Source organism: Hyla sarda, chromosome 1, assembly GCF_029499605.1.
Source record: "Hyla sarda isolate aHylSar1 chromosome 1, aHylSar1.hap1, whole genome shotgun sequence".
NCBI lineage: Eukaryota > Metazoa > Chordata > Amphibia > Anura > Hylidae > Hyla > Hyla sarda.
The window spans coordinates 526,520,745-526,539,231 of NC_079189.1; the positions used below are offsets into that span (position 1 = coordinate 526,520,745).

At 43.3% G+C, this 18,487-nt stretch overlaps 2 protein-coding genes across 3 annotated transcripts in view; one reads left to right on the plus strand and one right to left on the minus strand.

Moving 5' to 3' along the window:
* Positions 1–2,109: 2,109 nt before the first annotated feature.
* Positions 2,110–14,002, minus strand: AK6 (adenylate kinase 6). Its single transcript, XM_056539290.1, has 5 exons — positions 13,828–14,002; positions 11,413–11,505; positions 6,556–6,614; positions 5,693–5,838; positions 2,110–2,789 (listed from the first exon to the last, which is right to left on the minus strand). Exons 1-5 carry the CDS (start codon positions 13,853–13,855, stop codon positions 2,600–2,602), a joined length of 516 nt encoding a protein of 171 aa, XP_056395265.1. The 5' UTR covers positions 13,856–14,002; the 3' UTR covers positions 2,110–2,599.
* RAD17 (RAD17 checkpoint clamp loader component) overlaps positions 13,923–18,487 on the plus strand; it is a 28,280-nt gene continuing 23,715 nt past the window's right edge. Inside the window, exons 1-6 of one of the 2 annotated variants that reach the window (XM_056539254.1) lie at positions 13,923–14,009; positions 15,864–15,967; positions 16,703–16,945; positions 17,665–17,739; positions 17,869–18,025; positions 18,231–18,367. In XM_056539254.1, the coding sequence (XP_056395229.1) occupies positions 15,926–15,967; positions 16,703–16,945; positions 17,665–17,739; positions 17,869–18,025; positions 18,231–18,367 (654 nt within the window). In that variant the 5' untranslated portion in view covers positions 13,923–14,009; positions 15,864–15,925. Of the gene's footprint in view, positions 14,010–14,093; positions 14,234–15,863; positions 15,968–16,702; positions 16,946–17,664; positions 17,740–17,868; positions 18,026–18,230; positions 18,368–18,487 lie in introns of those variants that run through there. The other variant, XM_056539246.1, reaches the window with a different exon arrangement.

Here is an 18,487-nt window from a genome sequence, read left to right on the forward strand (position 1 = left end):
GTGACCAGCATTTGTTTTGAAATAAAATGGTTAACAAGGGCTGTTTACAAAAGTTTAAGCCCATCCGACGATGCAGGAAAAAGTGCAGATAGAGATGTTACTGTATGGTTGACCATCTAGGGATCAGGGGTGTAGGAACAAAGTAATTCCCGAGGTTACAAAAGTTGTTTTTTTTTATTATTATTATAAATAAAGACACAGGGATTGCTAAACTTTCATTTTCTCCTCCTGGCCTTTTAATAGCCATAATGCTTTACATCTTCCATCTACAGGGCCATATGAGGGCTTGTATTTATTTTTTTTTGCTATCAATTGTACTTAACATTGCTCATTCTACCACCAAATCTACGATGAAATGAAAAAAAAAATTGTGGTTTGCAACTTTTGGGGGTTTCCGTTTCTATGCAGTATAATTTTTGGTATAAATTACCCATTATCTTTATTCTGTAGGTCCATACCATTACAATCCCCAGTTTATGGAGGTTTTATTACTTTTAAAAACATTTTGTTTTCTTTAAATTGCCCTCTTCTGACCCCAATTACATGTTTATTTTTTCATATACCAGGCTGCTGGAGCCCGTAGGTTTTTATCAGTACCATTTTTGTTTTGATTGTACTCTGACCTCTTTTTATGAGGTTTTTCTGGTAAATCAAGTGACTACAAATCAGCAATTCTGGACTTAGGTATTTTCTTTGTTTACAACATCAACCGTGTTGTTTAATTATTATTATTTTTCAAGATGAGCGAACTTACAGTAAATTCGATTTGCCACGAACTTCTCGGCTCGGCAGTTGATGACTTATCCTGCATAAATGAGTTCAGCTTTCCGGTGCTCCTGTGGGCTGGAAAAGGTAGATACAGTCCTAGGAGACTCTTTCCTAGAAATGTATCCACCTTTTCCAGCCCACCGGAGCACCTGAAGGCTGAACTAATTTACGCAGGATAAGTCATCAACTGCCGAGCCGAGAAGTTTGTGACGATTCTAACTTTCTAGTGAAGGGGCTTATTTACATTTATTCCTTCTTTTCCCCACTCTTTCAATTGCATACACTGACCACGGCGTTGATCAGTGCTCCATTACTACAGGCTGCCTGCAGTATTGAGTGAGGATCAGACGGGACAGAGCACGTTAAGGGACCTCTGCCTGTCCTCTCAGCTTATCAAGACCATGTTATTTTGTTGTTGTGGTCATCCCGATCAGCTCCCTGAGCTAGTTGCCAATGATTTTTTTTTCCATATTAAGATGCAGTGATCAACTTTGATCACAATGTCGAAACAGTTAATGCCAGACATCAGCCAGATCAGCAATTTTAGATGTGGGTCCCTGCTGGACCCACCAGGTATGAAACCTGCTCAGCTCCTGATAGTGGGCACTAGGCATACATTTATGCAATGAGTCCTTAACCCCTTTAAGTCAGCCTCCTCTTCAAACAAAAGGCTTCCAGGTAGAGATGAGCGAACTTACAGTAAATTCGATTCGTCACGAACTTCTCGGCTCGGTGGTTGCTGACTTTTCCTGCATAAATTAGTTCAGCTTTCAGGTGCTCCGGTGGGCGGGAAAAGGTGGATACAGTCCTAGGAGACTCTTTCCTAGGACTGTATCCACCTTTTCCAGCCCACCGGAGCACTGGAAAGCTGAACTAATTTATGCAGGAAAAGCAATCGCCGAGTCGAGAAGTTCATGACGAATCGAATTTACTGTACGTTCGCTCATCTCTACTTCCAGGGCTTTCCATATATGATGCACTGTTAAATTTAATATATATATATATATATATATATATATATATATATATATATATATATATATATATATATATATATATATATATATATATATATATATATATATATATATATATATATATATATATATATATATATATATATATATATATATATATATATATATATATATATATATATATATATATATATATATATATATATATATATATATATATATATATATATATATATATATATATATATATATATATATATATATATATATATATATATATATATATATATATATATATATATATATATATATATATATATATATATATATATATATATATATATATATATTATATATATATATTATATATGCCTTCAGGTAATCTCTTTGTGGGCATATCTTCAACATTGCTGTTTAATAACCAGCATTTCTAAAGTACTTTATCTAAAATCACTATCCGATTTCTTGGCACTACGGTTGTTATTGTTCAACTGATTATGATTATAATCTACTTGTATGGCCACTTACATTTCTGATGTAAATGAATGGTAAAGTGACTGCCACCAATGACAGGTGCACTTGCCTATATCACCTAAATAAGGACTTTAACTTAGGTTGAAACATTATAGGTTGTTTTTGTTACTTTATGTCACAAAGTAGAAAACACAGGCTATATTAATGAAATGGAATAGAAAGGAGAAGAGAAATACTATACAAGTCTATAGTAAAAGTTTCCGTCTATTTCTCCAAACACTAACCTTTGCATATGTGTAAAAATTATAACAATTTACAGTATGTACATTGGGTCCAATCCATATGTTTTCTGCTATAAGCAGTGAGAAAAAGCAGTCCACTCAGTTATTATCCTTCATCCACTGCTGAATCCACTGAGAAATCTGCTCCAAGTTTTGCTCCATGTCTTCTGGTGTGTTACTGGGCAGCTGGTGAACTATTTCCTTCTGATAAGACTCCACAGCCTCTTCATAGATGGTCTGAAAGATCTCACATTGGATGTTGTCTTGGAGCTTTTTCTGCTTGTATCCTCTAAGAAAAAAAAACATTGAGATGAATTCAATAATCAGAGCAGACACAGAACATATCTACAGATTACTAAATATAAATGGAGACTGTGGTGACCTTTGCATGTGAACAGGAGCCTTTCTCCTATCATTAGTAGAAATATGAATGGCCTCCCAATATAAGAGTATGATCATAATAACGGAATTGTTTTCTCATTTCATCGAGAAACACATTGTACAATAATGCAACCAAATCCCCTCTTCACTGGAACATGTCAATCTACTCGTAAAGTGGTCATAGACAGTCAGCTATTCACTTGTGTATTCAGCCATAGTGAAGGGGATAAATGGCTGCGCTAGCACAACTTATGACAGGGCAACCAATACCATTAGCAGCTCGTGTTTCCCATGATAGCAGATGTGTGTGGAGAGAAGAGATTTAGGTCTTTATTGAACCCTCAACTAACAGAATAACAGGGCTGGAGCTTCTGAGAATCAGCAAACTAGAGAGCCCCATTCTCCTAATAGGTGAGGGTCCAATACACATTCATTTATCCTCGAATTTGCCATAAATGTTTAAAGGGGTATTTCGCCCCTAGACATCTTATCCCCTATCCAAAGGATAGGGGATAAGATGTCAGATCGCCACGGTCCCGCTGCTGGGGACCCCCGGGATCCCCGCTGCGGCACCGCGCTATCATTACAGCACAGAGCGAGTTCGCTCTGTGCGTAATGACCGGCGATACGGGGGACGGAGCAGCGTGACGTCATGGCGCCGCCCCTTGTGCCATCACAGCCCGTTCCCTTAATGCAAGTCTATGGCAGGGGGCGTGACGACCGCCACGCCCCCTCCCATAGACTTGTATTGAAAGGGGCGGGCCGTGACGTCACGAGGGGCAGAGCCGTGTACTGCCCATCATTACGTGCAGAGCGAACTCACTCTGTGCTGTAATGATAGTGCGGTGCCGCAGCAGGGATCCCAGGGGTCCCCAGCAGCGGGACCACGGCGATCTGACATCTTATCCCCTATCCTTTGGATAGGGGATAAGATGTCTAGGGGCGGAATACCCCTTTAAGGCTGGGTTCACACTGCTTTGTGCTCACATTTAACATATCTATTTTAGACTTTTGAAAGACAAAATCATATGTTAACAGATGCTACAGTATCCACCCCGGACATTTTTGTAAATATTTTATTATATCTTTTCATGTGACAACAATGAATAAATGACACTCTGCTACAATATAAAGTATTGAGTGTTCAGACTGTATAACTGTGTTGAATGTTGTGTCCCCTCAAAACAACAACACAGCCAGTAAACACTGTTAGGCTGGGTTCACACCACGTTTTTCAAATACGGTTACCGTATACGGTTTTCCACTAAAAAAAACGTATGGCAAGAACCGTATGCAACCATATACAACCGTATGACTCCAAATTAAACGTATACGGTTTTTCCCCGTACGGTTCTATCCGTTTGCATCAGTTTTTGCCAACGGTTTTGCTATTTTGTTGGAATTAATTTTCCAGCAATTTAATAAAGTTATTATTGTTCTATTGAAATTCCAATCTGTGCATGTGTCAACTCCAAAAACGGATTAGAAAAACCATGTGCAACCGTATTCTGAAATTCTGCGTACGGTTCTCATAGACAACAATGTTAAAAGAACCGCATACGGTTCGCATACGGTTTTCCAACCGGAGGCAAAAACGTGGTCGACAGCGTTTTTGCCTACGGTTGAAAAATCGGCAAAACCGTATCCGAGGCAAAACGGATGCTACCGTACACAACATTTGGAATACGGTTTACAATGCATTCTCTATGCATACGGTTTCGGATACGGTCGTATACGTTTTTTGCGGAAAACCGTATGAGGTTACCGTATTTGAAAAACGTGGTGTGAACCCAGCCTTATACAGGTTGTGCACTCACTGCTTTACATTGTAGCAGAGGGTAATTTCTTCAGTGTTGTCACATAAAATTAAATAAACTATTTACAAAAATGTGAGGGTGTAGTCACTTATGTGAGATCATGTAAAAACAGATTATACTGTATGCCATACAGCACAAGCTGTTTCCTACTGACTTACATAAGAAAAAAAAATGCAACACCATACTACTACAGTGGCCCCCCCCCCCCCCCCGACCTACAATCATTTCAACATACAATGGCTTCTCAGAGGGGCCATCGCATAAACGGCTGTCCGGCAGCGCAGACTGCTTCAGCTGCCATCGGATAGCCGTTTGCGGTGCCCCGTGTGGTCCGCTGACGATCACTTACCTGTCCTCGGGGCTCCGGCACGTCCTCTTCGGGATCCCCTGCATCGTCGGCGCTCTCCATTGTCGTCATCATCACGTCGCTGCGCACGGCGTCCCGTCATCCAATAGGAGCGGCGTGTGTATCGAAGTGATGGCGGCGACGGAGAGCGAGGATGCCGGGGAAGCAGAGGCCTTGCCGGAGCGGCGGGGACACCCCGGGGACGCGGCGACAGCGATGGAAGGCGACATCCAGGGCAGCGGTGATGGTCCGGAGCGGTGGGGACACGTGAGTATAACCTCCAATACCAGGGGTCTTAAACCTGCGGACCTCCAGATGTTGCGAAACTACAACTCCCAGCATGCCCGGACAGCCAACGGCTGTCTGGGCATGCTGGGTGTTGTAGTTTTGCAACATCTGAAGGTCCGCAGGTTGTAGACCATTGTCCTATACTTTACATTGGACGGATCCCTCAACATACGATGGTTTCAACAAGCGATGGTCCATTTGGAACGGATTACCATCGTATGTTGAGGGACCACTGTATTTCCTTTTGAAGAGAATAAAGACACATGCTGAATGTAAGACATAAAAAGCAGTGTGAACTCAGTCTAAGATAGGACTGCTGATTAAAATCCTTTTTTCTGTTTAGCATTGTGCAACACTTACCTGCTCTCCAGTCTTTCGTATAATATGGAATTATCCGTTCTCAGAACAAATACTATGTGGAACCATCTCTCTGGAAAAAAGTCACAGCCGTGATAGTCTACAATGACACCTCCTTCACTCATTCTGTCCTCCAGCTCATCAATCACCTGCAAGAAACAACATGACAGAAAATAATGTGCAGCTGGAAAAAACAAATCTCCTTGTATGGTTGGACTCTATATTCCATGTTACCTTACAGCGTCTATGTGTGGCTAAATCCTACACTTTATATAGGGAACTGTAAACTAGAGCCCTGCGTCGAGATTGGGATCCCGCAGGACCCAATAAAAAAAACTTGCGGGTGGTAATGAGGTTGCGGGTGGGATTGGGCAGTGGCAGAACATACAGTGGGTCCCGCAAACCTCTGAAATGCCACAGGGGGCTGATGAAATTGCATGGGGGGGAGGTACAATTTCTCAAAGCTGTGACCAAATGTTTATGGGGCTGGCGAGATTGGACACATGTTGCAGGCAGAAGTGGAACACGCCTTGTGGGTGCGGGCAGTAATGGTCAGAAATCCAGTGGGATTAAAAAGAAAAAACAGGCCTGCGCAGGGCTCTACTGTAAACCTCTTGGCCTAGGCAACTACTGTAATGGAGCAGAACAGTGCAAAAAAGAAAAAATGTGGAAAAAAAAATTTCCCATTAAAAGCTAACCAGTTGCCTATGGCAACCAATCGGATAGCTTCTTTTATTTTCAAAAAGGCCTCTGGACAATGAAAGAAGCGATCTGATTGGTTGCTATGGGCAACTGGTCAACTTTTGCTCTGCAGATTTTGATTAAATCTTCCCAATCATATGTATAAACACAATAGTGCGACTTACTCTGTCTTCATCGAGGACCGGACACTCATACTCTTCATCAAAACCTTCGTACAAGTTACCTAAAAAACAGAGAGACATTCTCTTAGACTCCCTGCCTGATTTTGAAGCCCATTTCCCCATTGTACATCATGAGGTAAAACAGACACCATGGCCCAGATTTATCAAACTGTGAGTGAGAGAAAAAAAATAGATTGATTTTCCCACAACAACCAATCACAGCTCAGCTTTCACTTTACCTCAGCTTGTTAGCTGAGCTGTGATTGGTTGCTGGGGGGAAATCCCTCTATTTTTTCTCTCACACAGTTTGATAAATCTGGGCCCATGATGCTACAGTGAAACCTCTCTGAAAAGACCAACCAAAGTTGGATTGGAAAATGGTTTTCTATGGGTTGGTCTTAAAGAAAATGGAGAGCGTGCATAATGTATGGTGGACTGAAGACCCATCACACAAAATGTGGTCTGGATAAGGGGGTGGCCTAATGAGTCTTTTACTATATTTATAGTCTATACTGCAAGCTGAGTTAGGCTACATTCACATAACGTTTCGTACATACAGGGAACGGATTCACCTGGGAGATGGGATAACCTGGCTTGCCCGCATCTCATTTATTTGAATGAGCCGACCGGTGCCAGATAGTGACTCCGGTCGGCTCATTTATGCCTTGTATCTGGTTTTGTGACTGTAGTATACCACGGTTTTAAGTTATGTGAATGCAGCCTTAGAGTTTTACTGTCCTTTAAACAAACTTTTCACATGTTGCCCACAGATGTCAAATGTTTAGATCATGCTGGGTCACACTTCTGAGACCTGCAGAGATTGCAAGTTATAACCTGGAATGTGTGCAGCAGCACTCGCCAGCTGGCCACCAGATCTGACTTTTTCACCCCATTGACTTATGCAGAGAAACGGTTGGACTTGATTGACAGCCGGGAAGTGAGACACCTGCTACAGTGCACTTAAAGGGGTACTCTGCTGCTCAGCGTTTGGAACAAACTGTTCCTAACGCTGGAGCTGGCAGCTTGTGATGTCATAGCCACGCCCCCTCATTGTAAGTCTATGGGAGGGGCATGACAGCTGTCATGCCCCCTCCCATAGACTTCCATTGAGGTGGGGGGGGGGGGGAGAACGTGACAGCATGAGGGGGCGGGACTATGACGTCAAGTTTTAAACACTTTATGTCCCCATAGGGAACAAATTTATAGCAATCTTTAGATTGCTAATACTGTTTAGTGCTATGTATATTAGTATAGTATTATTGGCGATCTACTGCCTGATGTCTCGATGTCAAAACAAAGAAGACGACCATGGGATGACGGCCAGAGAAGGTGAGGGGACCTCAAACCGCTATGTTGGATGACCGGATCCCCATGGCAGTGCTGTGTGCAATCTGATCATCCGATCAAAGTGCTTCCTTGCCGCAGATGTAGTGATCTGTATTCATCACAGCATCTGAGGGGTTAATGGCGGACATCAGCTTGATCGCTGATGTCAGCCATTACCGGCGGGTCTCTGGCTGCTGATAGCAGCCGGGACCTGCCATGCATGATGCGAGCACCGTTCCTTGTGTCATATACAGGACATAAATGTACGTCCTGGTATGCCAAGTTCCAGCGCATCAGGACGTACATTTAATGGGTTAAGGGGTTAATAATGTTTGCATAATTATTTTATTTTTATAGCACCAACATATTTTGAAGAACTGTAGAGCGCTTGTCATCACTCAAATTGATCCCTGTCCTCATTGGGACTCCCATCTAAACTCAAAATTCACCAATAAGTATGTTTTTGGGGTGTGAGATGAAACCGGAGTATCGAGAGGAAATGCGCACAAATACAGGAAAAACATACAAACTCTTGGTATCTGAACCCAGGACCCCAGTGCTGCAAGGCAAGAGAGTCAACCATTGAGAGTTTATACATTTAGAGCATACACCTAGGAAATCTTTGTGCCTATGTTTCAACCCTAAAGCCCATCATATTCCTGTGTGTAAGCCATACACAGTCGCCTATGGGCCTCCCATGCAAAGAAAACGTTTGCTCTGCATTTATATATGTGTGTATAATCTGAAATGCAAACGAGCCCATCCATAGCAACTTATTGGAGGGGTAACTGGTCAGGAGCCTGGTACTGTCATTCTGCGGATGTAGTCACACTACCCTTCCTTCATACAGAGAATGAGAAATCAAGAAAGAGGCAGCGCCCTCACTGATCGCACACAAACAGAAGACATTTTACTATAGAATACACATTATTTAAATCTCCCCACCAAAAATAAAAGTTGTAAAAGTTGGCTCTGTTCACATGCATTAAAGGATCGATGATGGGGGGGGGGGGGGGGTTTATATTGGAAAGACTAGCAGACTAAGCTATTCTGCCCATGAAAAGCAATGGAGACTCAACAAAACCTAAATGCCAGTATGAAAAGAGTAACACAGCTTATTTTTACAGACACACAATTAAAAGGATAAAACAACCACAGACAAAGGGACAGGAATTTACTAGCACTTTCTCATCCTCACCCAGTTTTTGGATTTGGGTGGAGCTGCCTTTTCCTCACAGTCTTCAGCAGCTTTTTATCTAATACCCAATATGACTCAAGGAAAGAGGACGCTTCTCCAGGCTTAGGGTACGTTCACTTTTACCAAATGCCTGTGGTCCCTGTATATGTAAGCAGTGTTATACTGATGTACATAAACTACCGCATACCTGAGCCCTGCACATTCAGTGCAACAGACCACAGTGTCTACATAGCAGTGGACTCCATTGGGAGCCCGCTAAAAATACACTGCGCAAAAATATAAAGGGAACACTTAAACAACACAATGTAACTCCAAGTCTATCACACTTCTGTGATATCACACTGTCCACTCAGGAAGCAACACTGATTGACAATCAATTTCACATGCTGTTATGCAAATGAAACAGACAACAGGTGGAAATTATAGGCAACTAGCAAGACACTCCCAATAAAGGAGTGGTTCTGCAGGTGGTGACCACAGACCACATCTCAGTTCCTATGCTTCCTGGCTGATGTTTTGGTCACTTTTGATTGCAGGCGGTGCTTTCACTCTAGTGGTAGTGCAGCTCATTCAGGATGGCACATCAATGCGAGCTGTGGCAAAAAGGTTTGCTGTGTCTGTCAGCGTAGTGTCCAGAGCATGGAGGTGCTACCAGGAGACAGGCCAGTACATCAGGAGACATGGAGGAGGCCGTAGAAGGGCAACAACCCAGCAGCAGGACCGCTACCTCTGCCTTTGTGCAAGGAGGAGCACTGCCAGAGCCCTGCAAAATGACCTCCAGCAGGTCACAAATGTGCATGTGTCCACTCAAACGGTCAGAAACAGACTCCATGAGGGTGGTATGAGGGCCCAACGTCCACAGGTGGGGATTGTGCTTACAGCCCAACACCATGCAGGACGTATGACATTTGCCAGAGAACACCAAGATTGGTAAATTTGCCACTGGCGCCCTTTGCTCTTCACAGATGAAAGCAGGTTCACACTGAGCACATGTGACAGAGTCTGGAGATGCCCTGGAGAATGTCCTGCTCCCTGTAACATCCCCCAGCATGACCCGTTAGGCAGTGGTCAGTAATGGTGTGGGGTGGCATTTCTTTGGGGGGCCGCACAGCCCTCCATGTGCTTGCCAGAGGTAGCCTGACTGTCATTAGGTACCGAGATGAGGTCCTCAGACCCCTTGTGAGACCACATGCTGGTGGGGTTGGCCCTGGGTTCCTCCTAATGCAATACAATGCTAGACCTCATGTGGCTGTAGTGTGTCAGCAGTTCCTGCAAGAGGAAGGCATTGATGCTATGGACTGATCTGCCCGTTCCCCAGACCTGAATCCGATTGAGCACATCTGTGACATCATGTCTCGCTCCATTCACCAACGCCACGTTGCACCACAGACTGTCCAGGTGTTGGCGGATGCTTAAGTCCAGGTCTGGGAGGACATCCCTCAGGAGACCATCCGTCACCTCATCAGGAGAATGCCCAGGCATTGTAGGGAGGTCATACGGGCACGTGGAGGCCACACACACACTACTGAGCCTCATTATGACTTGTTTTAAGGACATTACATCAAAGTTGGATCAGCCTGTATTGTGGTTTTCCACTTTGATTTTGAGTGTGACTCCATATCCAGACCTCCATGGGTTGAGAAATTTGATTTGAATTGATAATTTTTGTGTGATTTTGTTGTCAGCACATTCATGTAAAGAGGAAAGTATTTCATACGATTAGTTCATTCATTCACATCTAGGATGTGTTATGTTAGTGTTCCCTTTATTTTTTTGAGCAGTGAACTTGCAGGCAATTTTAGGGTATGTCCACACTGAGGAATTGGAGAGGAATTTCCACGAGTAATTCTGCTCGCTTATTCCTCTCATTCATTCAGCAGTGCCATACCCCATAGTATTTAGTTAACTTTCCTCTCCTTAGTTCACACTGAGGAATTTCCGCTAGTGGAATTCTGTGACTGAATTCCGTTCCGCATGAAGAATGAACATGTTCTTTCTTCATGCGGAATTCGCGTCGTAACTCCATAGAAGTCAATGTAAAAAAAATTTCAGGTCGCCAAACTTCCGCGCGGAATTTTTTTTTACAATGTCTCCTACGTCGCGCTGAACTCCGCACTGATTTCTGTGCGGAATTCCACGCGGAAAAAAACTCATTTCTGAGTGGATTTGTTCAGCGCAAATTCCTCGCACATATTTGTCAGTGTGGACGTACCCTAAGCCCTGACTGATCAGTACTGACAGTAACACTTTAACATCACATTGTTTATAATCAAAAGAAAAAAAACACAGCAGTCCCCGATATTTTACATCATTCGCTTCTTGTATCTGTAGCTTACCATCTTTTGCCAAATCTCCAACATTGACGTACTCGAGACCAGTCCTCTCTGCCAGCTCTTTGCCCAGGGTTGTCTTACCAACACCTGGTGTACCTGAAATATAAGAGGAATTATTGGGGAAAGCCTTGTTATCTAGCAGTGTAAAAATTTGTCTTTATATTTAAAGAGTACCTGTCACCAAATAAAACTTTTAATACAGTGTTCCTTGTGTAATTAGCAGACACTTTCCCATTCACTTGCTTTTAAAATTATCAACATAAATATGTTTAAAATGTAATATAAAAAAATGGCCACTAGGTGTCTCTGTTCCCTGCTACAATTAATACAGTGAATTTGGTCTTCTCCCGGCCTGGCAGTCCGAGTCCGAACTCAGGAAGTGCTTCTCTGCACTGAGCTTGATTGACAGCTGCACAGGAAGTGAAAGCTCCACAGAATATCACAGAAAGCTGCACAGACTGAAACCGGCAGGAGAGCCTCACCAATAGCAACACAGACTGAAACATGCCCAGAGCCTGAGGTCTTCTATTCATCACAGCTCTGCAACCATGTGAGGGCAGAAGTGGTCCCCCAGCAGGCTTCAGTGATGTCATGCCTGCTGGTAAACGCCCACTTTCTTCTGCTGGGAAATTGCACTATGTGAGCAAGAAAAAAAGGTAACATACACAGCTTTTTAAAGCTCTGAAATAGTTTTTAAGGGCAGGAGGGGTGTTAGGAGTAATTAGGGAACATAGCCTGAGGTAGTGGGGAACAGTTTATTTGGTGACCGGTACTTTTTAAAGTGCACCTGTCATTTAAAAAAAAAACAAAAAAAAAACATTTTGACAAGTCAAAAAGGGGCAATGTCCTGTGGTCAGCAGCAAGCACCTTTGCATGGCAGATCCCAATGTCTATGAGGGTGTCCCTTAGGGTTTTGACTTATTGATGGAAACAATAGACCTGCATGCCTAAAAGTAATCACTCAATATGCACTATTTAGGGACACCTTGCTAGTAGCAGGTTAGACCCCATTTTGCCTTCATTCTTAGTGACAAACTTCCTACAAGGTGCTGGAAACATTCCCCAGAGATTTTGGTCATACGGACATGATGGAATCACACAGTTGCTACAGATTTGTCGGCTGTACATCCATGATGTTAATCTCCAGTTCCGCCACATCCCAAAGGTGATCTATTGGATAGGGATCTGGTGACTGTGGAGGCCATTGGAGTCCAGTGACCTCATTGTAATGTATAAGACGATATGAACTTTGTGACATGGTGCATTATCCTGCTGGAAGTAACAATAAGAAGATGGGTTTACGGTGGTCATAAAGGGCTGGACATGGTCAGCAACGATACTCAGGTAGGCTGTTGTGTTTATACTATGCTCAATTGGTACTAAGGGGCCCAAGGTGTGCCAAGAAAAGTCCCCCACACCATAACACCATCAGCCTGAACCGTTGATACAAGGCAGGATAGATCCATGCTTTATGTTTATGCCAAATACTGACCCTGCCATCTGAATGTCACAAATGGAATTGAGAGATCAGACCAAGCAACGTTCTTCAAGTCTTCCACTTTCCGATCATGGGGAGCCTGTGCAAATTGTAGTGACAAAAGCGTGTCCTGAAGTGGTCATCCGCTGCTGTAGCCCATCTGCTTCACAAGGTTGGACATATTGTGCTTTCAGAGATGGTATTCTGCACACCTTGGTTGAAATGAGTGGTTTATTGAGTTCTGTCACCTCAAACCAGTCTGTCCATTCTCCTCTGACATCAACAAGGCATTTTCCCCCACCCACCTGCCACTCACTGGATATTTTCTCTTTTTCGGACCATACTCTGTAAACCCTGGAGATGGTTGTGTAGGACAATCCCAGTAGATCAGCAGTTTCTGAAATACTCAGACCAGCCTGTCTGGCACCACAAACCATGCGACGTTCAAAGTCACTTAAATCCCCTTTCTACCCCATTTTGAAGCTCGGTTTGAACTTCGGAAAGTTGTCTTGACCACGTCTAGATGCCTAAAGGCATAAGTTCCCTGCCATTTGAGTGGCTGATTAGCTGTTTGTGTTAACAAGCAATTGAACAGGTGAACATAGTGGCCACGGAGTCCCTGGTATTGGGCAATCATTTGGGTACACTGGAATAATAGGCTTCTATGGGGCATGACACTGTTTTCTAAGCTGTAGCTCTTCAGCTGTTTTAAAACTACAACTCCCATCATGCCCGGACAGCCTTTGGCTGTCCGGGCATGATGGGAGTTGTAGTTTTTAAACAGCAGGCTAGTCTCGGGTTGGTAAACATTGGCGTATGACATATGAAGTTATACTCCATTCCTATAACTGTGCTGTAAACTTCTCTCTGTGCGGTTCCCTCCTCCAGTAAGATACAGAGGTTGCGGTAACGCATTGTGTGAATTAGGGAGCAGCACTTACCCGTCAGCAGCACGTTGGGGCGCCTCATGGTCACACTCGCTCACTCACACGATCCGTCACGTGTCGCACACTGAATCTCGAGACGCGCGCACACACACACAGAGTAGGCGGGGCAACGTGACGTCAGAGACGAGCTCCGCAAAATCGTCTCTGAGTTTTATCAATATAATTGTATTAACACGGTAAAGGGCTTTATCATTCCTCTATCGCGATATCTGCATCATACTGTAGGTTTTCAAACATGTGACCACAGTAGAGATGGCGGCGCGCGCCTCAGCGCCCTGAACCGTCTGTGGCGTCTTTCAATTTTTGCCGGCTACGTCATTGTGCGCCGGTGACGTAGATGCTAGGCGCCGGCCGAGCTGTGAACCGCAAAGAGTTGGCTGCGTCGTTGCGTTTTGTCAGGGTGAGTTAACAGGGGTTGTATCTGTATTTACAGTGCGGGGCCTGGAGGAGGTGACATTATGTGCCTGCACTGCTTCTTCTTCTGTAGAACTACAAGTCCCAGCATTCTCTAAGAGGCTCACAGACTGGTCACATTCAGGGTGTTAAAGTTACGGTGTGTTAGGAGTATTATAACTGTATGACCTAAAACCATCTGAAACTATAAATACACACACTTTATATGGCTATAGAAAAAGCTGTATATGGTAAATATATGGTTTTAAAACAGTAGACTTTTTGTTTGGGCAAAGAAAAAAACACTGGACTACAACTTTTTTTTCCGTTCAGTTTCTTAAGAAGTCTTATGCCTACAAGTACAGAAAAACGTATTCCCCTCTCAGCATAATAGGGGATAAGTTGTAGATCGCAGGGGGTCTGACTGCTGTGGCCCCCGAGATCTCCTGTATGGAGCCCGGCTGTTCCCCAGAGCAGAGCGTCTCTACAAATTTGTATAAAGCAAAATGAAATGTAATAAAATGGAAACTGTGATCCTAGCCTTACTAATAGTGTTGCCATGCCTATTCTTTGCAGAGAATAAAATTAATAAAAATAGAGTTTAGAATAATATGAGGAACATCCTTCCTGTAGCAGTGTTTGTGCAGTGAGGACAAGCGGGGCTCTGTGCACTGAGGACAAGCGGGGCTCTGTGCACTGAGGACAAGCGGGGCTCTGTGCACTGAGGACAAGCGGGGCTCTGTGCACTGAGGACAAGCGGGGCTCTGTGCACTGAGGACAAGCGGGGCTCTGTGCACTGAGGACAAGCGGGGCTCTGTGCACTGAGGACAAGCGGGGCTCTGTGCACTGAGGACAAGCGGGGCTCTGTGCACTGAGGACAAGCGGGGCTCTGTGCACTGAGGACAAGCGGGGCTCTGTGCACTGAGGACAAGCGGGGCTCTGTGCACTGAGGACAAGCGGGGCTCTGTGCACTGAGGACAAGCGGGGCTCTGTGCACTGAGGACAAGCGGGGCTCTGTGCACTGAGGACAAGCGGGGCTCTGTGCACTGAGGACAAGCGGGGCTCTGTGACATGCCCCAGGCTCACAACGCAGGATGATTGACAAGCCAGGAACCTGTACAGAGCCCTGCTTCTCCAGCCCTCACTTCCTGTATTTGGACTCCTCATAGACACACACAGACAATAGCTGCAGGGACAACATTTTTTCACCCAATAATATACACATTTTTTAATCAATGTATATTACAAATATTCATATAACAGCATTATCTCCATTATATAAAAAGTTTTTGTTAGCGACAGGTACACTTTAAGCATGCATGGGATAAGCATAAGGCTATCCTTCGTATAAGATAGGGCCAGGGACTATTGATAGGATTCAGGATATTGGGAAGGCTAGATGGGTTGAATGGTTCTTACCTGCCGACACATTCTATCTATACATCAACCGGTTGTATCAGGAGTTTTGTTGACCTGTTTATGCATTTTGTTTATTTTATCTTGTATTTGGCAAAACCCAAATAAACATAAAAATCTTTTAAAAACATATCAATCTATATTGATCTTGCACAGCCATCTTTTTTGGCCATTTATAAATCATATTTCTTGTTTGTACCTGAATATCTTCTATATTACAGTGCAACCGCTGGCTACCACATAACATGCAGTGCTGAACCCATGGGAATTTTACAACTTTATAATGTCAAAGGCATCTTACAGAAGAAAAGTAACTTCTGCTAAGGTAACATGTTAGTGTTGTACTGCTGCTTTGATTTACAACTTTTGTTTTACATTTAAATGCTCAATTGGCCACTGTTATTATGCAAAACTTTTGACATGTTCTAGGGACACGTCAAAAGTTATGATTGACGGGGATCTGAGTGTTCAGACCTCCGCCACTCAGGAGAATGAGCCCGACTCCGTGTCACATGATCGAGACAAACTCCCTGTAAGTCTATAAGAGTGTCTCGATCACATGACACAGCCAGGGAGAGGAGCGCGTGGACTTCTCCCTGCTGATTGGCGGAGGTCTGAACTTTTGATTTTGACAGGTAGTAAATTACAGATCTTAATTATTTTACCTGCTGTATCATATGCAAAAAAAAAATCATTTAATGACAGTGCCCTTTTAAGTATTTGTCCGATGCTTTGGGTATTAGGTATAGACAATTTCCTTGAGCAGAGTGTAGTGGTTACATGTGAACTGGTCGAAATGTCTGATAGTTTTTTGATACTATGCATTCGTACAGAGATCGCATACACTTTTCAAATATACTTGGATTTTTGCAATTTGTAGTAAAGATCGTGCAACACATGAAACAGACTGGAGCTGATATTTGTAATTTATGCTATGAAATCCTTGTTAAATATTTCCATGTATTATTTGTTAGTGGGCAGGATGAAGAAAAACTAAGTTAAAGAATATATATAGAATATATATCAAATATATAACAGAATTCTGTTTCCAATATGACAGATCACTGACTGGGTAGAACCATCCTTTCAAGATTTCTTTGGCTCCTCAGACAAAGTCACATCTCACTCTTTCGGAGCAAGTGAAAGAGGGAACAAGAAAGATGAGTCAACGTTAGAGAACCCATCTCAGAGCAAAAAAAGAGCAAACCCGTTCTCTGCCAATCACTTTAATGATGGCATCAAAGCGACATCAGCCCAGTCTCACAATGACCCATGGATTGATAGGTACAGACCAAATGTTCAGGTAGGTCACTTGGGAAAGTTGCTCCTATGTAGCAACACAAAGCAACCATTCTGAAGATTGATTAACCATGTAATATATGATTAAAGGGGTACTCCGCCCCTAGACATTTTATCCCACTATCCAAAGGATAGGGAATAAGATGTCTGATCGCGGGGGTCCCGCCACTGGGGACCCCCCCAATCTCTCCTGCAGCACCCCTTGTTTTTCAGCTGCACAGAGCGAGGATCGCTTTGTGACTGATGACAGGCGATGCAGGGGACGGAGTCCCCTGCATCGCCTGTCATCAGTCACAGAGCGATCCTCGCTCTGTGCAGCTGAAAAACAGGCGTGCTGCAGGAGAGATCGCGGCGGTCCCCAGCGGCGGGACCCCCCCCCCCCGCCGCTTATTTGTTTTTATTATGTAGCACTAATTTGTTTTTATTATGTAACAAGATGTCTAGGGGCGTCCTACCCCTTTAAGTGGCTCTTGCTTATAGAGAAGGGTGTAAGAGGACTATATGTTGCATAGCCTAAGGTGCGGACAAGTGTTATGTTCACAAGCACTGTCTTTATTGCAGTAGATCAGTAGTCTTCAAACTGTGGCCCTCCAGATGTTGCAAAACTACAATTCCCAGCATGCCCGGACAGCCGTTGGCTGTCGCTGCAGTAGATGCTATGCATTGATAACCAGGTGGGTAACATATAGGTTTAGAATTAAAGTGCTCTTGCTCTTTTTGCAGGCAGACCTTGCAGTACATAAGAAGAAAGTGGAGGAGGTTGAAACCTGGCTAAGAGCTCATGCTGACAAAAAGCAGGTCCGTCTGCTTATCTTACACTGATTACTGTATTCATTAAAAATGACTTTGGCTGTTTCTTATAGGTATGACATGGATTTGTTTATACCATATTAAGCTTACATTTTTCCTGTCTGTATATGTTGGCAGGGTGGGTCTATTTTGTTGCTGACTGGCCCCCCTGGTTGTGGGAAAACTGCAACCATCCTTGTGCTTGCCAAAGAAATGGGGATTCAAGTCCAGGAATGGATTAACCCTTTAATGCAAGAATATAAGCCTGATGAGCCGCCACAGATTTTTGACCGAGGTATGGATAAATACAAATAAAGAAAAACAATATGACAATGTATTTTTGTTTGTTTGTTATAGCTGCAGGAAACAAGTAGCATTTGCTTATTTTGATGGCTCAATAGGAAAACGGGAAGCATCTCATCGGGTTTCTTCATTCAGAGGTTAAATGTACAATATGGCTCTAAACCTGAATGTATGTTCTTTATCATTTCCTCCTCTAGAAATGGGCTTCCAGCTCTTCACCAGTCAGTCTCAGTCCGCTCTTTTTCAGGACTTTCTTTTAAGGGCAAACAAATACAACAAACTTCAGATGCTCGGAGAGTCTCCTTCTACTGACAGAAAACTTATTATTGTTGATGTAAGTCCTAAAACAAAGCAAAAATAACTGGTATGGGAAAATGTCACCTTTTAAATCAAATAATAATATATTATTATATATTACAGTGCATGTATTTGATACAGTTAAGCAAATATCAAT